This window comes from Pelodiscus sinensis, chromosome 27, assembly GCF_049634645.1.
Source record: "Pelodiscus sinensis isolate JC-2024 chromosome 27, ASM4963464v1, whole genome shotgun sequence".
Taxonomy (NCBI): domain Eukaryota; kingdom Metazoa; phylum Chordata; order Testudines; family Trionychidae; genus Pelodiscus; species Pelodiscus sinensis.
The window spans coordinates 5,919,009-5,944,328 of NC_134737.1; the positions used below are offsets into that span (position 1 = coordinate 5,919,009).

Consider the following 25,320-nt stretch of genomic DNA (forward strand, 5'->3'; position numbering starts at 1 on the left):
TGGGAAGCTGAGCTCAGCATGGCACTGGCTGTAACCCAGGCGGCTCTGGAGTGTCTATTTCCCACGCCTCGGTGCCTGCAAACGAACCGCGTGCTGCAAGGATCTTTGCACTCAGGAGTCCTTTTCCTGGGCGGCAGCATTTCTTTTGCAAGCAAAGTGACTCCCGCGTGTCAGCTCTTGCAGGCTCAACCTCCCCGCCCCCAGCTCAGCATGCTTGGCCATTTCAGAGGAAGCAGCAAGAGCCGGAGGAAGCAGCAGCTGTTGTGTGTTGCCGCACGGGCTCGTTTCGCTGCTGGACTGTAGCATGGCTGCTCGCATCAAATGAAGCCGGAGAGCTGCGAGCCTGGAGCTGGGGTCATGCTCTCCCCTTTCTAGCACCCTACCTGCACCGCTGGCCTGGACGCTTCTCCTTGCACGTGGGTCATGTTTTCCAAGGCGTTCAGGGTGAAATCCAACACGGCCATCAAAGGCTCCGATCGGTGAGTTGTGTTAATTTCACTCTAGGTGAGATTTTTTTTTTCAGGGTAGCTGGCCATGGATCATGCTGCATCTTCTCTTGCCTTGTCGGGAGAAATTCTCCCTTCAGGCAAGGGCTGTCAGAAGCTTTCTAAGAAGCACGAGGGAGATTTCACATCTTAATGATTACAACGGAGGTGGGGTGGGGGGTGGAGAGACGTTTTAAAAAACAATTTTCCTGCGGGTACACAGTGCCTTCCGAAGAAACGAAACCGGACTGGGATTCTTTTTATGTCGCTTTGGCATTCAAGCATTGCCAAATGGCGCACACCCAAGGGCTAGTTACACAGTAGCTTTGAAACATATGGGCTTGCCATGTGGCAGTTTGGGTCGTCTTATGAGGCCACTTTTGAAGGCTGCAATAGTGTAGTCCAGCATTTCTCAAACTGGGGGTCCTGACCCCTGGGGGGGGGGGTCGCAAGCAACTTGGGGGGGGTCGCAAGCAACTGAGAGGCTGGTTGCAATGGAAGGGGGGCCCCCGCGGTATCACGAGTTTGAGAACCCCTAGTGTAGTCGATTAACCAATAAGCAAAAGCGTATGGGTTAATGCTGTCGACTACATGCATTCCCTCCCTCCCTTTCCAGTAAATTTTTTAGCAGGCTAGCCAGAAGCCTGGCTCAGGGTCCTGGTCCTACCCCTGCTGTGGTTCTGCATTTAAAGTGTATTAGGAGCTAGGTGTGCAGGCAGCCTGGTTCAGTTCCAGCTCATACTAGGTCCAGGAGTTCAGGCCCTTCTGCCTGCGCCGCCCCATTTCCCCCCGCGACGGGCTGCTGCCACCCACTGGCTCCCCTCATGGATCAGCTTCTGCTTGGCACTCTGGGCTGCTGCCTCTGATGTGGCAACAGTGCAGAGTGGCAGGGGACCCCTCGGGAGTGGGGCTGGAGCACCCTCGTGGACTACAGAATAGTCGAATAAGAGATAAAAATCCATGAGGTTAATTGACTATTTAATTAAACAATATTTAATATCCCTAGCTCTTTCCCTTCTTTTAGCTGGGAAACCTCCCTTATCTTATTTCTGCTAGTTTGTGGAAGTGTCTTATTTTAATATTGTGTGATACCAGAGTGAATATTTGAGATGCAAGATGGGTGAAGTAATACCTTTTACTGGACCAACTTCTTTGTGAGAGACCTGCTTTTGAGCTTACATAGAGCTCTACCAAAGTTGATCTAGTAAGGTTATTACCTCATCCACCCTTTACTACCAAATATGGCTACAATAACACTGCATACTTTAAATATTTCTAATACAAAGTTCACTAAGGGCCTTGCAGCACAAGGCTAGTATTTGCTAAATTCACTCAGTACTGAAGCTGCCTTCATGGGAAAACAAAATGTTTTTACATCAGTGTCTCACATGGGAGGCATAGCTACACCATTTTTAAAACCACCCGTACCTTGTCTCTGCTAGGATTTTACACTTAAGTAACTATCTCATGGTAAATGCATACTCTTAAATATCTCCAAAGATATTTAGTAGATACTTTGCTAGTGCTTCTCAGGTAAATTGTTGTAAAACTAGGGAACTACCTAGATAAATTGACTTGGCTCATGGGGGGTGCATCTGCACTGCTCCAGAGCTCGAAATAAGATACACAATATGTGAATCTCAAATTGTGTATCTTTGATCTTATTTTGAAATAGTTTTTTATAATTTGGCAGTGTCTACACAGTGCCAAATTTTGAAGCTGCTGTTCTGAAACATCCCTTACTCCTTGTGGAATGAGGTTTACAGGGACCTCGGAATAGTGAGCCTGAAATAACGGACTTGCTGTTAAGACACAGAATAGCTATTTCAGGTACGCTTTTCCCTGGTTGAGAGCAATTGTATAGGTAGGATCCCATCTGAGCCCATGTTTCCTGAGACATGACTGGTCTCTTTCTGTCCCCTGTGCTTAAACAAAAAATTGTTTTAAAGCCTTTTTTTCCTCAGCACGGATTTCTCTTTTACAGGAGGAAACTGCGGGCTGATGTGACAACAGCTTTTCCCACCCTCAGCAGCGAACAACTGTCAGAACTTGTTCCAAACAAAGAGGAACTCAATATCATCAAACTGTATGCTCACAAAGGAGATGCGGTCACGGTATATGCCAACAACAGGAACCCAATCCTTTTTGAATTGGAGAAAACGCTATATCCAACAGGTATGAAAAATGAAATAGAATTTTTCCCCACACTACTTTCCCACAAATATAATTCATCTAAAAGTTCTGGCATTGCTCATCTATTTAAGGTACTTGCAACTCTACTTTTGCATTTGAGTGCCTCACATTCTTAAATGTATATATCCTTATAATATTCCTTGTAATGCAGGACAGTATTAGCCCCCATCGTACAGATAGGAAACTGAGGCACAGAGCAATGACTCTTCCAGGATCACACAGGAAATCTGGGGTGGAACAGGAACTTAAACCCACCCTAATCGCTAGACCATCCTTCCTTTCTCACTCACTTACCATAAGGCACAACTGTCATGCTCATGAAGTTCAGCCTTCATGTGGAATTCTGTCTGTGAAAGACTGAATTGCTCTGGAAAAACATGCTGTTCCATCATTTTTCCTCTTCTGTGACTTGCCCATGTTATCATAGCAATTCAGTTCAAAACATCCTTAATTTAAAGAAGATCATGTCAAGATAGCCACACATCATCTATCCGTAGGAAACTTGAAACTGAAGTATTCACACTTTAGTTGATCCATTGCAAATAGCTGCTGGCTTGTTGTTTTTGATGCTGCTGGGCAGTGTAGCCTCATTTTTGACCAACCAAGTCAAAGAAGCAGCTGGCTAGTTACAGTCAAAGGTATGCTGCTGTAATTGTGTTACTGGGGCCTGAAGAGGGCAAGGAGTCTAAAAAAACTTGAATGCTGTGTGTTTAAAGTCAGTTTTCTTTTGTACAGTTTATACCCTGTGGTCCTATCCAGATCTTCTTCCAGCATTCTCAACATGGCCCCCTGTGCTACAGAAACTAGCTGGAGGAGCAGGTAAGAGGAACAAAACTCAATTACTTCTTGTTACATATGTCGGTTGCTTTGCAAAATTAATTGGTCTAGATCTAAACTTTTTTAGCTCATTTTTCTAGTGCAGGACACAACTTTGAGGAATAGAAGGCAGGAGATTGCTGTTAAGAAGAACGCACTGACAGTGTTGTGGGATTTTTTTGGGGTCCCTTTTATAAAGGAAAACCAATTAGCCGCAAATACAATTTAAGTATATACACCAGTGTGTGTTAAACTGTGTTCGGTGGCACACCTGTGTGCCATGGAGAACAAGAGTTCAAAATGGCTGCCCTCAAAGGGCCAGGCAACCTCTTTTCTCTCTATCTTCCCCCTCTGATCCCCCCCCCCTCTTTTTTCCCTTCAACAAAAAATCCTTCATGTTCGTCATTTTAAAAAAAAAATTGTTTGGTGTTCCTTTGTCTTAAAAAGTTTAAGAAACACTGATATACACCATCTAGACCAATCTATTCACATGTATTGATCTTTCCCATATGATGGCTCAAAGCTGGATTTTTGCTTGTTGCACTTTGTTTGTTGGTTAGAATCATACTGATTCAACAGCTGCTAACTGGGGAACTGAAGTATGTGTTTCCTCCTTCTATAGCCTTTGTTAACTTTTTCACAAGGCAACAAAACTTAGCTGCTTTCCACTACTTTATTTTAAGGAGCATTTCTCTATCCAAATTCAGTATAAGCAAATGTTACTCTGTGTGTGTGTTTTAAAGCTGATTCTTCCCTCTCTTTCCCCCTCCCTCCTCGGTGCCTGTGTTTTGGAGTGTGTATGTCATGTGGGGGCTTACATTCAAATCCTTGGTTCTAGACTCAGTCCCGGTATTTGGCTGGGGATCTGATGCAAAACAGGAAGGGTGTCTTTTTCCCAGACTCCACTTTGGATGGGGGGAGTCATGTCATGCTGACCTGAAACCTCACAACTGCTCATGAGAACTGGGTGTCCTCAAACCTTACTCCTGGTTTGACCTCCAACCTAAACTGCAAGCCTAAACCTAATCAGAAATCTGAATGCTGTCTTCTCAGCATGTGTGGGGAACTTGTGTCTAGAAAGGGACTGCCTTTCTCCCATCACATAGCTGGCCTCAGTTGGAGGCAGGGCTGTTGTGGCATTTGAGGCTCTCTGTTTTGGCTGCTTGCAGTCCATGGACTTGTGGGTTGGTACTGAGATAGCTGAGGAGTGTTTCTAGCCACTGACCTGCTGTTACCTTGTTGGCACCGAGAAGGTCCTATTGGGAAGAGGAGGCTAATTAAAGTGAGGGTCAGTCACTGGTCTCCCATGATAACCAGGTTGCCTCAGCTGACTTCTGAGCCACACCCAAAGATGAGAGGGTGGCCCTGGGGACTAGCCAAAGAGGAAGGGCAGTGACACAATGATGCAGAAGCCTCCAGAAAGCATGGGGGTGAGACTTTGCAGCAACCTGGTGTTTATGAGCAGGGAGCCAATTGCAGTAGTAAAGCCAAGGCAGCACGGCTTTGTACTGTCTCTTTGTTTGGCTCCAAGTTGGGTATTTTAGCATTTATTAAGTGCTAGCTATGTTCTGGCGTACTACTTACTTCATCCTGCAGCGCCGAGACCTTCATGTGGCTCCTGCCCTAGCCCAGGAATTTCACAGCTCGATCACTGCTTGGGAACCAGGGTTGGACCCATGTTGCAGTGTTAGAGTTGATGAAAGCTGTTGTAGGGGCAAATGGAAGAAAGAGTGTTTGCCTTCAGTGTGTGTTCCATGATGCTGGAGTGCAAAGGGCCTGCAGTACCCTTAAATGCCTACCCAGAGTAGACCACTCAACTGTCAAGCCCAGCTCCTTGCTTGCATCAATAGCTAATATCTGAGGCTTTGGAGGAAGGCAACCCTTGACACCTGCAATGGTACACTGATGTATCTGGCAAGGAGAAGGTTAATGCTCTGTCCCAGGCAGAAGAAAAGTCACAGCTGCCCTCAGTGCAGGCATTGTTTGGTTAGCAGGGCCAGCTCAGCTGGAGTTAATTAAATTAGGCAATCATTTCCTCACCCTCAAAGGGCAATAGGCTGAAGGGTCTGCACTGGGTTGTAGAAGAAGCTAGAACCTGCTGGGAGAAGAGAGAAAGGTGAGCTGGAAACACTCCTGGATTCTTCCCTCTCCACTTCCCATGCCCTTATTTTGAAAATATAGGCTCATGCTAGCTGTGCAAAGCCTTCCTGCTGTGACCAATCGAATTTAACAACCAGGCTGAGTGAAGGCTTTGGACAGCAGAGTCAGAAACTTGTTTTTTGAGGCAGCATTTGCGGTGTCAGTGTGCAGAATTAGAAGGGTCTGGCAGAGGGTTGTACCTTTGAATCTGCACTGAGAGGTCAGCTCCAAGGTATGGGGAAAAACATTCCCTCCCCCAAACATGGAAAACACTGCCTCCTGAGTGAGGTATGTGCTTCCAAGTAGCTTTGCCTTTATCAGCGGGATAGGTTTAGATAAGAGGCTGTGGTCCAGAGCCACAAAGTCATGGAGGCTCTTAACCTCTGCTGAAATCCAGGGAAGTCAAGATCTTATGTACCTTTGTGGATGTGAGCCTGTGTCCCCATCATGCTTTTATTTTAATAGAATGGTAAAATGGTTTTATAGGTCCTTCATCCCTATTGTTTGTGCATAGACAGGGTGAAGTACTTTCAAGTGTTACGGAAGCTCATGTTACTATTATTTTTCTAAGGTGCCATAGGACTACTTGTTTTTAAAGTTACAAACTAACACGGCTACCCCATAGACTTTTTAAAGACTATTTGGGGGTAATTAGAGCTAAATAACAGCACAGAACACAGAGCCAAGACTGGTGGCTGTAAAGAAACTTTATGGGACCGTGGGAAACTTGGCCACACTCACAATAAGCAGACAACCAACTAACTAAAATTCTGCCAGATCATGGGCCAGAGAGGTTCAACCTGTGTTCTCAACTCAATAGCAGACATGCAGGAGGAAATTTTTACCTGTCGTGCACTTGGCTGTTCCAAGCTTTTATTTTTGCTGAATAACAGAAGGGCTGGGTATGGAGGAGTTGGCTGGATAGTTACTGGCTTGCAACTGTTAAGAGGATGCTAATGGCTCTTTATTGTTTTACCTCAGATCTAATGCTGCCAGGAGTTATGGTGTCATCTCGTGGTCTTCCTCAGGTACAGCAGGGCACACTCTGTGCCATTACCCTGGTGGGAAACAGGTACACTTATCTATAGTTTCTCTTACGAGGGAAGAAATGTTGCATTTTTATGTGAGGATTTTGAGAGGGATTAGGAGAAACAAAAATATGAAAGCAGACTCTGAATTTAGGAACTTTTGCAAGAAAAATTAGCAATTTTGTGGTGGCATATCCTTGGTATCTTACATTTTGCCTTTGGTGGAAAATTTTGCAAATGGGATGGTTTTGAATCAAAATGCATAACGTTTAAATAAAGACAAGATTTTTCTTCAGTGTTGAGGATTCTGTTTTGAAATAAGATAATTTTAAACAAAACAGTGAAACTCTGATCAGTTATTTTCCTGGGAATGGGGCTACTTTACAAGGGGGATGGGACCATGGAGTTTACCAGTGTTGTTGGGTTTGATTGTTTTGTGAAAGCAGATAACATATGAATTGTTTTAAATGTCCAATCGCTGTAAATTCAAAGCTGTATTCCAAATTTTGTTCTGCCTGCTCTTTGCAACTCTCTAAATTAGTCTCCTCCCAAGGAGGAAGGCACGTGAGTGGCTTGCTAAGTATACAAGAATGGCCATACTGGTTCAGACCAATGTTGCTTTTGACCCGATATCCTGTCTTCTAGCACCAGCCACTGTGAGATGTTTCTGAGAGAATGAACGGAAGAGGGCATTTTTGAGTGATGTTAAAGGGCAGCTATCCAGTGAGAATTTGTGGGGTAGTGTGGAGAGAAGACCTTGCATACCAGAGGGGAACGGGTGAAAATAGAAAGTGTCTAGATGGTTTGAAATTGCACAATGTAAAGAACAGAATTACAGTGAATCTATCTGGGTATGTCTATGCAGCAAAGTTATTTCGAAATAACAATCCTAGCGTCTACACAGACATTCCGTTTTCAAAATTAAATCGAAATAGTGGAACGGTTATTTCGAAATTGGTAAACCTTATTCCACGAGGAATAACGCCAATTTCAAAATTGCTATTTTGAAATAAGTGCTGTGTAGACACTTATATCGAAATAGGGGGCCTCCAGCCTTCCCAGGGTGCCCTGGTGGCCACTTCGGCCTCAACCAAGAACACTCCTCTCCCTTCTCCTCTCCGCGAAGCCCTTAAAGGGATTGACTCTGGCCACAGTGCCTGTGCCAGCTCCAAGCCTGCCAGCCCAGAGCCAGCAGTCACTGCCCCTGACCCAGTGGCCCCAAAACATGAGCCAGCAAGCCACTGGCAGCCAGCCCTCCACTGCAGGAGCTGCCAGGGCCTGGAGAAGGCGAGCGCCTTCCTGGTCTAGAGTGGAGATCATGGACCTTATTCATGTTTGGGGGGGGGGGTGCCCCCAACATCCATGATCTCTGCACTAGACGGAGGAACTCAGCCGTCTATGGCAGGATAGCTGCCAGCCTGGCCACCAAAGGCCACATGCAAACCCAGGAGCAAGTTCGCATGAAAATCAAGTTGGTCCAGCGAGACCCTCCCCCCCAACCCTGAGCTTCTCCTTGCTTCCCCCTTCCAGCTCCCTCCTCCCAGGTTTACCCCTCCCCTCGCCCACCGTCTCCCTTCCCGTCTCCCGCCTCCTTTCCCCAGTCTCACCAGAGTTTCATTCTCTCCCCCCACCCTCCCTTTTGTTAAAGAGAGTTTGTGTTCATGAAAATACGTGTATTTTATTTGACATTAAGGAGGGGTAAGTGGAAGGCCATGAGGGAGGAATGAGGCACAAGCCCCCAATGGGGCAGACCAGGGAGACTCTTAGTGCTCCTCAGGGTGGAAGCTCTCCTGCAGGGCCTCCTTGATACTGACAGCCCCCTGATGGACCTCCTGGATGGCAGCCTGCAGAAAGTGCAGCCAGGCTCGCAGCCAGGCTCACAGCAATGTGTTGAAGAGAAGCACCAGAGTGCCCAGGGGCAGCTCTGGCTCCATGTTGCAGCGTGCTGTGGTGTCTCGAGTGAGGGCAATCAGAGCACAGAGACAAAATGCTTTGCTGTCCCTCATCGAGGTAAGCAAGCAGAGACAGGTGAAAACCAGCTGCCAGGGGAGGGAGGTTGCATTAAGCACAGGCCTCAGCCAGCAGCCACACAAAGTAACTCCTGACCTGATGCTCTGCCGGACCTGGTTCCAGCCAGCCTTAAATGTGATTTAGCGTCCACCGAGTGTGGACGCGCTATTTCGAAATAGCAAAAAGCTATTTCGAAATGCATTTTGTGTGTAGATGCGTTGTTTTGAAATAGCTATTTCAAAATTAGATATTTGAAAATAATACTGTAGTGTAGACATACCTTTTTAGAATAGTAATTGGTCTCCCTTATCAAGGATGTTGCAGAAGAATGCTTGTGCTATGCAGGCTTAGGAGTCTTGTGTTCTAGGTAGTATGAATATTTGCTGTTCCATTCTGATACTGTTTTCTCAGGGCCCCAGTAGCAGTAGGAGTCGCTACCATGTCCACTGGAGAGATGCTGGCTGCTGGAATGAAAGGGAAGGGTTTCGCCATACTGCATGTTTACACGGACCATCTATGGTGGGTATGCAGACAACGAATGGTCCAGGGTGTCTTTGAAAATGAGATGAGGACTGGGTCTGGAATACTCCCAGGAAGCTGTTGAAGCCTGCTGATTTACCTTACTTGTGAGCTCAGCTGTGAGGCCAGAGTTCATGGAATGTCTCAGTCACCTATAATGGCACGTGTTGACTGGAAGAGGGGCAAAAGCGAGTTAGGCAGATGAACTAGTTCAGACAAAAGGGCTATTGCTATAAATCAGGACTGTGTTAAGGTCGTGCCTGGTAAACAAGATGAAACTGAAAAATTAATGAGCTCATGTTGGCATGTCAAACTAAGTATAATTGGTGGAAGAGATAGCGAGGGAATGGGCTATTCCAATATCCTTCTCTCCCCACCTACCCTCCCTTTTTGTGTCTTTAAAGAGAGAGATGGGGGGGGGGGGGGAAATTGGTTACTAGAGCAAGCTTCACTGTGGTGGCTGCCAGCCTCGCTTTCTCCTGGGCCCCCTGAACTCCTCATTTCTAATCCTGAGAGAGATTCTGACCAGCCCCATCCAGAGAGGGATCCATGCAACACTGCCACCTCCAGTTAATTCCCGAAAACCAAGTGCAATTCAAAACAACGTCCTCCTCTTCCTTCCCTACTGTGTTTCTTCTTTCCTAGTCCAGTACAGCAGTGTTGAAAAACCTGTAAGCCTATGACCAAAAAGAGCGCTAAAAACAGTGCCCTAAACAGCCCGAATGCTGGTACAAGTGTGCCGGGAGTCGGAGTGGCTGAACAGCTGTTTTCCAGCAGTGAGGGTTCAACCCCAGAGACAGAAGCTGCATTTTCTATGTAGGATGTTGTTTTCTCTGCTCATTTATGAGGGGTATTTGTGTCTTGTCTTTGAGGAAACCAGATTGGACTTTTAATAACAGTAGCTGCAACAGCTCATCTCAGCTAACTTCTTCCCCAAAGGGTAGTTGCTACCATATTTAATAAGAGACTGTCAGTCAAAGACGATTTTCCTCCTAAAATCTCTCTGTAGCTAAGGGGAACAAAGGATGTTGTCAAAATGAAAACTTTAACTCTTAACATTTCAAGTGCTTTACGGAGTTTGCCTTATTTTCTGTATCTTGAATAAGAGTCCAGTGTGTGTTTGCCATATACCAAATCCTGCATCTCTCAACAATGTTTAATGTTAACTTGACCCCAGTGACTGACTTTGACTCTTTGGGCCCATTTGTTCCATCTAAGTTAGTACAAAACCCCCCCAAAGGTTCAGATCCTAGCTGAGTCAGATCCCACAGAATTTAATACTGTTTAGGGGGATATTTCAGATGAAGCCTTAACAATACTTCTAGTCTGCTCTGCTCTATATAGCTGTTAATTCCCATGGCACTTCTAGCAGGAGTAGGGGTGTGCCCTGATGTCTTTATGTGCATGTGCCCATACATATAAGATATTCCAGTTCTGGGCACCACATTTCAAGAAAGACGTGGAGACTTTGAAGAAGGTCCAGAGAAGAGCAACAAGAATGATTAAAGGTCTAGAGCAGTGTGTCTCAACCTTTTTTTATACAGTACCCCTTTAAAAAAATTATAAAACCCCCCCAGTACCTACAGTTTTCAGACAATTTTTTTTCTACCATTGCAATACATTTATTTAAACAACTTAATCATAGCCGGGCGGGTAGTGAAATTTTTGGGTGTAAAGTACAAAAATAATGAAGTGCAGTAAAACTTAAAACAAATTCAGTTTTCTCCAAATTTCAGTGGTGTTGATGTACCCCCTGTGGCGGCGTGTCAGGGTTCCCCCGCCTCCTGCACCCCTGTAATGGCACGAACAGACTAGAGGGAGTTTATTGCTTCTCCAGGATACAGCAAACATGTAATCCTGTTACAGGGCAGGCCTAGGATGCCTCAGACCCCCTTGAGATGGGGGGAAACTGGGCCCCTAAATCCCAGCCCATTGCTTAGGCTACTTCCTCCATGATACCAGACAAACTAAAAAACATCCCTTCCAGCCTTGCCTCCCAGCCAGGGGCTGGCCTCCCCTCCTTCCTTCGTTTCTCAACGAGTTGCCTCCCAGGGAGAACAGGTTACCTCCCTGTCCCATCAGCAACTCTGCTGGGCTGTGGTACAGACAGCAGCCAGTGGGGGTCACCCACAACCCCAGCTTAGCAAACCAGCAAGGTACCAACACTACATCACCCCCCCCCCCCCCCCAGACTTCTCAAGTATCCCTCAGGGTACTAGTACTGCTGGTTGAGAAACACTGGTCTAGAGAACATGACCTACGAAGGAAGACTGAAAGAATTGGGCTTGTTCAGTTTGGAAAGGAAAAGACAGAGGGGACAACGATTTTCAGGTATCTAAAAGGGTATCACAAGGAAGAGGGCCTTCCAGTTCTAGTGTTCTATGACATTGGGACTAAATTGCTAGGGAAAATTCTTTGAATTTTATGGAGCTGCACCGTGAACCAATTTGGCCCATTATTATTATGCTTCACTTTAGTACCTTTTTGCTGTGCAATAAATGCGCATTGCCTTTCATTTAATGAAGAGGAATATGCATCTTGACTCCTGTCTTCTCTCTGCTGGGATTTTCTATAATCCTCACCTCAGCCTGCTAGCTTATAAAATGTGTGTTTTGAGGAAGGAGATTACTGTAGCTTTCACTCTTACTAGTGTCCAGAGTTACCTTAGGGGTGTTTCCATTTTAGAACCCTGCAAGAGCCTGGCTGCATGCCAGTAGCTTGTTTTCAGAGCTCCATGGCCTGAGGTTAGCTCTGATGAAAACGTAGTGCCGTTGGATGGATGGTAGTTTGGCCTGCCTGAGATTAAATGGACATGGATGTGTCTCAGTCCTGCCCTTGAGGTTCAAGTAGTCATGTCACAAAGTCACCAATGCACCTGGCACTAACTTAATGAGTTCTGGTAGGACAAGGTCACCAGTTAGAGTTAAGAAACAGAGTGGGGGAAGTTTTGTCCTAAGGCTGATTGTGTTATTCCTATTCTGTGGCTAAATAAGGGGCTTGAGCTTCCTGGACTAGCCATCTGGCATTCATCATGGGTACCAGTTTCACCCCCAAGAATTCTAAAAATCAAAATGGAGTATGTAGGGACAGCAAAAGTCTGATGTGCTCTAGACTCGGCCGTGGCAAGTAATCTTTTAGTGGAGCTGGGATCTTGACTGGCCTGCTTTTGGGTGGGATAGTAGCTACAAAAAACACCAAAACCAAACAAAAACCCAGCAGCTGAAAATCCTCCTTGATAGTCAGAGGCTTAAGGAGTCCAGACTACTTAGCTTTTGGAAAAGGTTAAGTGGTTTGATAAGTCTAGCAGTACCTATGTGGGGAGGAGATTTCTGAAATTAGAGGGCTCTAATTCTGCAGACAAAGGCATAACAAGCTCCAATGGCTAAAAAACAAAAGATAGACCAATTCAGACGAGAAATAAAGTGCAAACTTTTCATGGCAAGTGTAACTAACAATGGGAACAACGTACTTACCTAGGGCATGGTGAATTCATCTTCATTTGATGGATCTGTATTTTCTAGCTCCATGATTATGCAATCACTAGACGGGACTGGCTGTGCTTTCTGGCACAGGATGCTTCACAGCTAGAGGAGAAACCATTCTGTATCAAAATAATGAAGAGGCATCCATAAAGTTGCTTTATGCTTTTTTTTTTTTTTTTTTAAAGGGGACTTGGAGACAAGTTGAATCCACCCACAATAGCGCCACTGGGAGCAGAACCTGCAGAGCTGGAAAGCACTGATGAAGATGATGAAGAGGAGGGGGGACGGGAGCCCATGAGTGATCTTGCCATTGCCCCATCGCTACAAATGGACCTTGGCAGTTTGAGCTTGCAGGAGGGCAACAGTTGTACAAGGCTGACTGAGGAGGAGGAGGAACCTGGTGAGCCTGGTGCTGAAGAAATGGCTGAAGATATCACAGAGGTTCAGCTGGAAACAGAAGATGGCAGAACTCCACAAGGTATGGTAGCATAAAAATGAAACCATGTTGTGTCTCTATGGATAGAGCCCTGTGCGGATATAACATTTTGTATACGCCTCTGCAAAAATGAGCTGTGAATATCCACCTCCATCGATGTGGATCCCCGCCGATACAAAGCGGATATCTGCAAAAATGATCTTCGGGTCCACAGCCACACTCACAGAAGTGGATACCCATGGATATAAAGCGGCCATCTGTGGCTTTGCAGGGCTCTATCTATGGAACCATGCAGCTGCCACTTCTCTATTAGATTCCTCTGTCTGGTCCTAGCCATCCTGACTTTGACTCACACTGAGTGGTTGCCTGGTCATTGAACAGTGGTGATGTAACCGGGTTAGCACTCCCCTCATGCGATGCCCTCGCTTGGCCGAGTGCCGGTTCCTGCATGCTGTCCATCTTAAAAGCACTGCGCCTACTCGGTCTTCCAGCCAAGTCTCACGCTTTGGCTACGTCTACGCTGGCACCCTTTTCCAGAAATGCTTAAAACGGAACAGTTTTCCGTTATAAGTATTTCCGGAAAAAGCGCATCTACATTGGCAGGATGCTTTTCCGGAAAAGCACTTTTTCTGGAAAAGCGTCAGTGGCCAATGTAAGCGCACTTTTCCGGAAAAAAAGCCCTGACCGTCAGTTTCGCGATCGGGGCTTTTTTGCAGAAAACACTACTGTACTGTCTACACTGGCCCTTTTCCGGAATAGTTTTTCTGGAAAAACACTGACAATTTTACAGTAGATCATCATTGCTTTTCCGGAAAAGCAAGCGGCCAGTGTAGACAGCTGGCAAGTTATTCCGGAAAAGCAGCTGCTTTTCCGGAATAAGTGGCCTAGTGTAGACACAGCTGTAGTGTGATCACAACCCCTTCCGGGATGCACCTCTAACAGAGGCCCATCCTGGTGCCTGCTGTAGAGTCTCTGTTCGATGCTGTTCTCTCAGTTTCTCTCACTCTGAAGGATAGTGGTGTCTCCAGAGCTTCCCCTCCTGGAGATAGTTCTTTGCCCATAGTTCAGGACTTTACCTTCAAGTCCATCCATCTCTCAACAGCTCTCCTCTAGGAGCTGACCCTGGTTCTGCCAGCCACCCCTGACCACCTCCCTTCCAGGTCTAGGCTACAACTGAACTGCCTCTAGTCCTGCAGCTCCTTTTGTAGTCCCTCCTAGCCCCTGATTGGCTGGTTCCTCCACAGTCACTCTAGCCTGCAGGGAGTACTTCTCTATGGCCCTTCTCTGGCCTCAGGGTTTGCTCCACCCTGTCACACAGAGCCTACAGTCCTTCAAAAAGTCCCTTGGTGATCTCTGGTGAGCCAGGGCATTCATGCAGAAATAGGTGTATTTGTAGTCTGGCTTCATTGTACAAGCCTGACCTATAACCACCTCCCCTTTTCTTCACTGAACTGGGACTCTCATGCCTGTCCCAGGATTTACCTGCTAGTTGATGGGTAGGCAGCAATTCAGTAGCAACCTTGTGCCTTAGCTGCTGAGCATATGTTTGGATGTGCTAAATTCTCCTCCACTTCAGTGAAGTGAAGGCTCTCAGCATGCTGTGTGGTCTGGGCGCTAAGGAACTATTTTGTTTGAAGCTGCTGGAGCTCATAAAAGGATGCTTTTTCAGTATAGCACCCAAACTCTTCTCTTTGTGTTCCACTTGTTAGGAGATGTGTGTTAAGCAATTAGGGTATTGAATTGAGAGTTTGGAGATGTGGACTCTATTCCTGGCTCCGCCACTCACCTGTTACGTGGCTGGGTAATTCACTTCTCCTTGTATCTCCGTTTCCCCATGGGGCTAGTGGTACTCACCTTTGTAGAGTGCTTTTGAGAAACTTTTGAATTATGGTAATTGTTGTGGGAGCAGCACTGAAAGTTCTGTGCTCAAAGGATTCCCTGGGTGATTAACTTCAGAAAACACCTTCTGGCATACCAAAGAAAACTTAGTGTTCCAGGACTATGGTCCATGACATGGTATAGATCATTAGAACCCTACAAATCTTCAGGTATCCGTTTTGTATCCTCTGGTGTCTGCAGATCTGAATGTGGATATGTGCGGCTCACTTTTGCAGATATGGATACCAATCTTGTACCCCCAGAGGGCTCTCTGGATAATATAGTCTATTCAGTAAGAGGTTGGGTTGTTTTGTTTTGCATTACAAGCTTCACATGTATTGCCAAAACATGTGACACACAGAGACACTTACCTCTTGGATAGATGAGGCCAGTCGTAAATGGGACTACAGTAGGAGCTGAGAATAATTTCACAGCAAAGCTGCTCTCAAATGTAAGCAATTCCAGTAACCCATTAGGAAGGTACAGTTTCTCTGGGCTGTACGGTTTTTTAATTCAGAATTTGAGCCTTAAGATCTGTTTGTAAAAGCTGCTTCCACAAAGCTAAAGTTGCCCTCGTGGGAGGCTTTTCTGCAGTAGCACTTACAGTAAGTGTCCCTTTATGGGCTCAAAATATTAATTATGTCCTACGTTGAATCTGAGATGCCTAAAGTGGCACTTTGGCCTAACAGTCTGTAGAAATGTTGTACATATGTAAACGTGACACACACCATGCATTCCAAACCAACCTCTTAGGGAAAGTGCTTTTCAGAGGACAGCAGGCTCTGTGTGCCCACAAAGGGGCAACAACCCACCTGTGTGAAATCTAAGTGACTCTGTTTTACAGGCCAGATTAGGGCTGAGCAATAAGCATGGCGACAAGTCCGATTTTGGACTATGCATGTTAAAGGGATTTGCGTTTAAAACACATCTGTGTAATTAAACATAGTTTCCCTTCATAACTCCTCCTTTAATCTAGGTAACTCCCTGGAGTGGGAGGTGAGCACTATTTCCTCATGAGGAAACCTGGGGTGAAAGGGAGGTTAAGTGACATTCCCAAGGTTGCAGAGGAGAGCAGGTATCAGCACTACGATTAAAACGTACAAGATCCTGGCTCTGATTTTGCTGTTTAGATGTGTTGAACGTAGTGCCTAAACCGCACTGATTGCACATTTTCAAACTCAGAGGAATCAATACAAAAAATAAATATCCCGATGAATGAGAACTCATTCTTGTCAGCACCGTCTCTTTCTACACAGAGGCCCATGAGAAGTGTTTTGTGTTTTCTGCAGAGCGAATGGACGAGTTACTGCATCAATGTTTTTTTCATGCTTTAAAATGTAAAGTGAAGAAGTCAGAGCTGCCGCTACTCACCAGCACCTTCTTGCGCAACCATATGTTCGCATGCTGGTAGGTGGTAACAAGACCATCCTGGGGGGCTGCGTGGTGGGGTTTTGGGGGTATAAATGAAAGTGCCGTGGGACAGTGAGATATTTAGAGTGAAGCTGCTGCTTTTCATGTAATTCACTAGTTTTATGGTGAATTTTTACCCTAGAGCTCAACATATTTGATAGCTAACATTATACATACTGCTCTGAAAGTGTTGCTCCAGGACTGTCAGCCTCCATTTCCCCTTTCAAGTGGCCATGAATGAGTAACTTGATTTAAAACACTATCTGGGATTCCCCAAGTGGGGTCCCTGCCCCCTGGGATTCTTGGGGGGGGGGGGGGGGGGGGGGGGGGAGGGAGGAAAGTGTCCTGTGAGACATCCTGCAGTTTGGATTGCCCTGTGTTCTGGCAAGTCTGCCACATGAACAATGCCATTGTGTTCTCAAAATGGCATAGTCCACGCACCAGGACCTTGCACACACCATGCTTGGGAGGTCATGCCAGTGGGAACGTTCTGGTACATACACATTCAGGACTACACCACAAACTTTAGTTTGTGTGAAAATAAATATTAAAAATCAACTAATCTAAAGCAAGATAATGTGAAATTTATATCTTAACCAAATGAAGTTTAGTCAGAAGCCAAAGGGGGTCTCGGCTGAAGGAAGTTAGGAAACCGTTATGTACCGCACACAGGTTCTCTGTATTGTTATGCCTAACCCATTGGAATGTGAACATTTCCTTGTTGCTTACAAAACTGACTCCACTATCTCTCAATGTTTAAAGTCGCGTTCCCAGGCGTAATTCATAGGCACACTATTAAAAAGCTTGTACCAGTCTTGAAAACTGCATGCATTTTTAATTTTGTCAAACACTAATTTTTCCTTAGTTCCAGCTGTTTGTTGTAACTTAAAGGTTGTGTTGTTAATCTGTAGCCCAGAAGGACAACAATTGGACATAAAGAAATCAAGTTACAAGAAGGTGAGATTTTTTTCTTTTTTTTTTTTTTTCTTTTTTAAATCTGGTAAAGTTCTTGCCGGGGGGAGGGGTCCTTTTTAAAGAAGCCATTCCCAAAGCTATGGATTGTATTCCTTTCTTTGATCACTTGTTCAGGCTCAGCTTGGTAGATTAACTTGTCCTGAAATCATTTGTATTGGTTCATCAAATATTGCTTGCTCTGCCCACTCAGTTTTGTGTTAAGGGAACCCCAATCCAAACTGGGGCTCCATTTTGCTAGGCACTGTGCATAAACAGAGTAAGAGAGCCCGTGTCCCAGAAAACTTGGGCCCAGTCTACACTAGAAAATTAAGGAAGCTTGACTATATGTTGCTCAGCAGTGTGAAAAATCCACACCCAAGTGATGTATTAAGCTGATCTAACCCCCCTCCCCCCCCCCCCCCGCGTTCCCTATATAGATAGCCCTAGGTTATTCTGTTGACCTAGCTACTACTTGTTGAAGTGGGATTATCTAGGGGAGAACCCTGTTTTTTGGCCTAGGAAAGTATTTACAGTGTAGCATTTCAAGTGTAGACAAGCCCTTAGAAAGTATGATTATTCCTTTTCTACAGCCAGGAAAGTGAGGTACAAAGAGAAGTAATGATTAGGTCAAGGTCACACACACTCTGTGGCAGAGTTGGGAATTTGAACCTACATCGCCTGAGTCCTTTTCTTGTGCTGGACTGAAAGATCTTTCCTCTCTGGGATATGCAGATGCTCCTCCTGCAATTTTCCTCTTCAGGATTTTAGCAGTGGATCTCTCATGGGCTTGAGCAAAGGATGAAAGCATTACAAGTTGGGAGTATTAGCTGACCTGAAGATCACCAAGCAAATCAGTGTCAGGGCCAGTAGTGGAACCCCTGGTATCTTGTTCTCAACAGGAGATGGCACTGAATGTGCAAAAGTGCTACCATGGGTTGGTTATATTTACGGAGAAGAAAAGTTGGTTTTGTGACGTGTTTTAGTGAAATGTCTGACTTCCTCAGATGCATGTTTCGATCCCAAAGCAGAGTGGCTGGCATAGGCACAGTGATGGCGTGAACCCAAATTCCAGCGCGCCTGACTTGGTCCATTATTTTTCTCTGTTTCCCCTTCAGCTCTCCAAGTTCCTGCAGCACATGCAGCAGCAGAAGATTGTACAAGTGAAGGAGCTGAACAAAGGGGTGGAGAGTATTGTGGATATAAACTGGAAACACTCCGAGTAAGTTGTTATAAACTGCACTGAGGTGGCTAGAGATCTTCCAGGGTCTTGCAGCTTTTTTCATTAGAGGTAGGGCGGTCAATCAAACTTCAGCTCAGGTAGTCTATTTGAATTCCCCATTTAAGTGGACATGATCATCTGTACTTAGAATGCAGGTCTTGTATTCTGTAAAATAGCGGCCGCATTCCATCCCAGAGAGGAACTGATCTATCCTAGCACTTCTCCTTCCTAGCATATGAAGCACTCTCCACAAGGAGAGAACATTGTGCCATTTACAGATTGGGAAACTGAGGCACGGAGCCTCTGCTAACATGTCTGTTTTCCAAGGGTGAGTGACTGAAAAGTTACATTATAATATTTAGATGAAAGATGCTGGAGCTATACCAAGTATTGTTGCTGTTGACTTCTGATAGCGTTTAAGGGCAGAAGGGACCACTAGCTCTTTCAGTCTGATTTCTTACAGAACACAGCCCATTCCTTTTCACCCAGTTATCCAGCTCCCCAACTTGTTTGGCTAAAGCCTATCAAGACAGGCATTCATCTGGTCTTGATGTGAGGACCTTAAGAGATGGAGAATCCACCACTTCCCCTTGTAGTTTGTTTCTGTGGCTAATCACATTCCCTGGTAAACATTTGCACCTGATTTCCAGTTTGATTTTGTTTGGCATCAGCTGCCAACCATTGATTTTTAGTTGATGGAGAAAGGCAGACCAAAGAGCTCTTTAGTACCTGGTATATTCTCTCCATGAAGATACTTAGACCCTCATCAGGTCCCCTCTGTCTTCTTTTGGGTAAGCTCAACAGACCAAGTCTCACTGTTAAGCATTTTTTCCGGTGCTTGAATAATTTTTGTAGCTCTCTTTTTGTACCCTTTCCAATTTTTCAACAGCTTCGTTAAGTTGCAGGAACCAGAACTGAACACACTGCCTGCAAGTTGCCTAAATGTCTTAATTTTCCTGGATGCAATGCAGTGTTGAAATTTGCACCTGCAGGCTGTGCATTTTCTCCAGTGTGTCCACCAGCTTGCACTAGAAAGGTCTCCCGTCTGGGGCGGAAAGAAAAACATAGTACATTGGAGGCAGTCTCCACAGTTCTTGCGGTGTTGAATGCTGCTGTGTGTTGTAGCGCCATCTCTAAAGGAGAAGGAACCACTCTTTCACTGCTCAGTAGTTCACCTGGAAATAACACTAGTCATTGTGTAGGTCCAACCTTTCCTGGTCACTACAGAGACGTCCAACAGTGGAAATCCAAGACCCAAAGGTTCAAGCCTTGTGCTCCTCTGAGGTGCCGACAAACAGGCATCTCACGTGCCCTGTTTAGGGTTCTAAAACCCCAGACGTGTGCCCATAGACAGACCAAACTTACCACTCAGTGTCTCTGTCTCCAGGCACAGGATCCATGGTTCTACTCTGACACTGGGAAGTAAGAACAGATCTTTAAATAGCTGAGAGTAGACATTTGTTTAGCGGACTGAAATCAGCACTTGCATCTGATGGGTGGCATTTTTGTCAAAAGGGGTATTCTATATCTGTGTTTCTCAACTTTTTTAATGAAGTACCCTCAGTGCCTACAGTTTTCAGACAATTTTTTTCTACTATTGCAACACATTCTTTTTTTTTAAGACAGTTTAACTTAATCGTAGCGAGGTGGGCAATGAAATTTTTGGGTGTAAAAAGTACAAAAATAATCAGTGCTATTCAACGTAACAAATTCAGTTCTCTCCAAACTTCAGTTACGTTGACATACCTCCCCATACTTCTCTTGAGTACCCTTGAGGTTACTCGTACCGCTGGTTGAGAAACTGCTTTATATCGTAAGGACAGATGCTGCTCTGATTTTTAAGCAAGAGATGAGAGGAAAAATATTTCCTACCTCTTCAGTACATGTTGGGTATTTGGTAGCAAGTCATAGACAGTCACTTTCCCGTGTGGGTGGAGAATGGGACCTTTTGTATAGGAAAAAAGGGGGAGCAATCTAAAGAAAAGGAAGCTACAATTGTAAGCCCCCCGGGAAAGGGACATGGGGACCGAAGGGCAGGTGAGTCTCCAAAGCTGCTTTGATTTTTTTTAAACACATGGCCTATTCCAAGTAATGGGAAAAGAGTTTAAGACTCAAGAATGGGCAGAGGAGCTGTGCTCTGCAGGGTGAGTCGGGATGCGTGTGCAAAGCCAATCCTGATCTTTGCTTCTGGTTTATAAACATGGGGCATCCCACAGAGTGTGATAAGGTCAAGTGTCCTGGCCAGGCCTGCGGTGGTGGCCAGTTGAGGGGGAAGAGGGTGTGGGCCGAGGGGCTGTTTTAGGAGAACTGTTGTACTGCTGAAAAGCTGTCACCCAACCTTCCTCTGCCTGGAAACTACTGTGAAACTAGCTTCTCCTGTTTTCTCCACTGCATTTCAGCATCAAGTCGTTTGTTGTCCCCGAAGCCTTGTCTGAAGTGTCCTCTGCCCCCGAGAACAAATACGGAGATGGAGAGCAACTGTACCATGCTCCTGAAATCATACCGCTCTACGGTGTCTCAAGCAAAATGGCTCCACTTTTCCAGGAGTCTGGACACAAGTGAGTGCTAGGAAGATGGGGCGAAACCATCATTAGAAATGGAAGTGGGCCCACCTGCCAAGCCAGCCTTGAGAGAGAGGTGGAGGGAAGACATGTGCCAGGTGTTACTCAGCAGTCTTCTGTCAGTATTGAAGCAATGTCAGAGCATGTGGGTAGGAGCATTTTAGCCTGGATAAGCAAAAAATTAAAATCCTGAAATCACCAGAGAATCTTTTAGCACTTACCACAGTGTAAGTGTGGTAACTCCGGTGCCCTGGACAAATTCCTGATCAGGCATTTACCATTTGTTTCCTTGGACTGTTTAGAGCAGCGGTTCTCAAACTTTTTGGGCTTCAGAGCCCTTTACCTGTGTAAAAATGTATGCGGAACCCCAAAGGTCCACTGACTGTATGTGTTGTACCTAACAACGTTTCCAGTTTGTCAATCTCATGGAGCCCCCGGAGATGTCTCGCGGAGTCCTGGGGCTCCGTGGAGTACAGTTTGAGAGACACTGGTTTAGAGAGACAGTGTGTTCTACTTTACTACACTGTAGTGTAGAAGGGGAATAAACAGCTGTCTTGTTACCCTCCGGGAGGAGACTTCTGTGTGTAGTCCCACAATTGTCAGCCCAGCGGGGGAGGGGAAGGAGTGGTGAGATGACAAACCCCTTTGCACCCTTTCGCCCCCATTCACGGCTGGAGCAGCATGGTAGTGTAATTTGTAATTTTAAACGACCCTCCCTGGCAGCCTGGGATCCTCAAGAAGCAAGCTCCTCTAGAAGTATCAAGTGTTAGTACAGCTTTCAGACTCCTATTTCTTAATGCACCCTAGTGAAAATTCCCTCCTTCCATAGGAAAGGCAGCATCCTCTCCAGCAGCGATGTGAGAAATATCATCATCAGCTATGTGAAGACTAATGAGTTGGTTGATGAAGCAAACAAGAAGTGAGTAGAAGTGAATTTTATTTGTGCATCTGTTTTCACTAGTCAAGCTGAGTGAAGGGCAAAAAGAGTTTGAAGGCTTCAATATCCGAGATATAGGTGAGAGGATTATTCTAGGAGGGGTGGGTGAGATTCCGTGGCTTGCATTGTGCAGGGGGTCAGACTAGATGATTATAATGGTCCCTTCTGACCTTAAAGTCTATGAGTTTAGTGAAGAAAATCTGAGTAACAAGGAGTGTATAAAAGAAAATTAATATGGTGTTACATGGACCAATTTATCAAACTACAGCACAAGTGCACTGGGCTGGGTTGGAGATGGGTGATGGCTTTGAAGTTAATCTGTCACCAAATGCTAAGGAGCTGAAATAAATAGTCATGAGCTGATCATGGGAACAGCTGCATGCTTGGCAGAGAAGATAGGCCCAATGCCCACATCTCAGGGAAGAGACAGAGCAGCTTCGCATCTGATCAGTTTGTTCTATTACAGCTTTGTCAAGATAAATCCAATTTTGTGTGACTGCCTGTTGGATAAATCGGAGCAAGACGAGATCTTGAAGCTCAAATGGGATGATCTCCTGAGCAGGTGACTTACGTTGTTTCACAGAAGATTAGGTTGAAAGAGACCTCAAGAGGTCATCTAGTCCAACTCCCTGCTCCAAGCTGTTTCCTGACAGCTTTCACATTTGCTAAGAATGTCACACTTGGCTTTTGCCACATGTAGAGTTAATTGTAACTAGACAACTAAGCCCTGAAGTAGGCAGTGACCTTCTTATTGTTAATGTAAAACTACCTACAAATCTTGTCACGAGTTTAGTAGACAGTTTTTGCTGTATACGCTCCATTCTTTCTTTCTTTCTTACCACCTTGAAAGTGAATAGTAACATCACAGAAATGTAATATTTAAAAATGGATCTTTTTTCCAATAAGCATTCACAAGGCAAGTCTAACAGAACCTGGTTCTGTATATACTATCGGTACGTACATACACATAAAGCTATCTTAGAACATCTTCAAACTCATGCTAGAACGGTCTTAAACACAGTGATCAGAATTGGAGACACTTGATCACTCTGGTCTACATATCTGGAATCCCAGATTAACAAAAAGAGATTGTGCAACCTTTTGTATCTGACAAACTAAACTCCGGCCTTACCTTTCTCAGGTGTCTGGAAAAACTGCAGCCTCACCACCAGATGACATTTTTTGGACGTGAACCCGTTGTGAAGAAAGGAAACCTCGATCCCATTGACATAACCATCGCGCAGAGATCGTCAAATAAAAAGGTAAGGCAGAGCGAGAATAGGGAAGAGGTGTGTTGATTAACAACCTGTATGGATCTTAGTCCACGCTGGAGGCGTGTAGGACCATTACTGTCCTGGAATTCTGGTCTTCAGCATAGCTAGTCTTGCCCCTTTGCTGAAGAGAAGCAGAGGGTGTGGTATAGGAAATTGGAAAACTGCTCCAACTTGGCACAGGCCCCTGGTGTGGTTCTGTGCTATTGAACACCTTCTGTCACTCAGCTCTGCAGATTAGAACTCCCAAGTATTAACGTGCTTTAAAGATGTTAAATTGCTCAACACAGCAACTATCAAGCATGTTTTCTAAAGATCCTGGAATGTCAAGCACATCACATTATGTGTATACTTTAAACAAGTGATTGTGTGTGTATGAGGAGGGAATTTTTTGTTGTTTTGCCTTCAGCAATGCTTTTGGTAATGTGTGTATCTGCAGGGAGGGGGTTATACATTCAAATGGATAGTGTACAGCAGCCCATTATGTCCAATTCAGTACAATGGGGAAACCCTTAGTACCCAGTTCTAATGAGAAAAGCAGGATCGAGTCCTGACTGCTGGTCTTATGTAGGTGGTGTTAATCCAGATATCCTAGTGACAAAGGTTATTTTCACTAATATCCACAGGTGACCATAATTAAGAATCTCGAACTGTATGGCCTAGACCCGCAATTAGTTGCCAACACTCTCCAGCAAAGAGTACAGGCCAGCGCCTCTATTAACACGCTACCTGGGGCAAAGGACAGAGTTCAGGTCCAGATCCAAGGCAACCAAATCAACCATCTTGCCAAGTTGCTGCTTGGTGAGTTTGAGTGGACATGGACTGTATCAGTTACAAGGTAAATGTTTTAGTTCTAAAATCTAACTCTGGGACATACTTAAATTGGACTCTTGATTATATTGCAGAGGAATACCAGCTCCCTCGGAAATATATTCAAGGGCTGGAGAAGGCTCCAAAGCTTAGCCGGAAGAAGTAAATATGTCTAGAGTAAGAAGTACTCAAATCTCATTATTTATACCCCCTTCTGCCTGTAGCTGAAGGGTGAAATCCTGGTCCCATTTAAGTCAGTAGTTTTGCTGTTGACTTCCATGAGCCCAGGATTTCACTCAAAGTGTCATTGCTTTGGCTGCTGAACTAATTTTTTTTAAATAAAATTTTACAAAAGCATTTCAATGGATTACTACATTTCTGGCTTACAAAGTAATCTGACTGGGCATGGTTGTATGTATGTTACCATTCATTATTTTGTTAATGGAACAGTTTAACAACTAAAAGCCAATTCCAGCCCATCATGTCTTAGAATTCATACCTCTCATAATTCAAACACAAATGTGCTTAGCTGTCAGCATCCTTTTGAAAACCAACATCCTTCCAGGGGTAACTAAAACCCCACACCAGCTATGAGAAATAAACTAGACTTTTTTTGCCCCCTCGTTTGAGACACTAGTTTGAACCCCACTCCTGCAAGGAATAGCAGAATTTCATGTAAATACAAGAGGGGACTCTTTATTTGAAGGCTCTGCTGTTTGCATTGAGCCTTCTATAGGCATAACATCCCTTACAGGATCAGGTGGGACTTAGTGTTTTAGGGTACATGTAGACTACAAGCCTCTTTCGAAAGAGATAGTCTAGACAGCCATGTGACTTTAGAAAAAGCGATACCAGTGAATGCCACAAGAGGGCACCTAAAGCCTTAAATAAAAACAAAGACAATTCTTTACCATTGACTGATTTTATTATCTTTTTTTCTTACATTGTCTGCATCTGAGTCACCTGTTCCAGAACTTTCATAAGTGGCCTGTGACACTTCTTTGTAGAATGTCACAGCATTAACAGGAAGTAGTAAAAATAAATTACAGCATTGCAAAAATGCATTTCACTGGGCTACCGAAGCTTTACTATTCCATTTTATACATATTTTTACATGTTTACAGTTGACAAAAAAGTCACACATGCACTAGGAAACACAATACTAACCAAAG

At 44.9% G+C, this 25,320-nt stretch overlaps 1 protein-coding gene across 1 annotated transcript; it reads left to right on the forward strand.

The window, feature by feature from the left end:
- Window positions 1–24,625, forward strand: EIF2D (eukaryotic translation initiation factor 2D). The gene is made up of 15 exons (XM_014580699.3): window positions 1–479; window positions 2,470–2,660; window positions 3,414–3,497; window positions 6,615–6,705; window positions 9,083–9,190; window positions 12,858–13,150; window positions 16,276–16,393; window positions 17,308–17,353; window positions 18,466–18,569; window positions 20,969–21,127; window positions 21,960–22,049; window positions 22,534–22,629; window positions 23,209–23,329; window positions 23,965–24,139; window positions 24,244–24,625. Exons 1-15 carry the CDS (start codon window positions 424–426, stop codon window positions 24,312–24,314), a joined length of 1,803 nt encoding a protein of 600 aa, XP_014436185.1. The 5' UTR covers window positions 1–423; the 3' UTR covers window positions 24,315–24,625.
- Window positions 24,626–25,320: the final 695 nt, after the last annotated feature.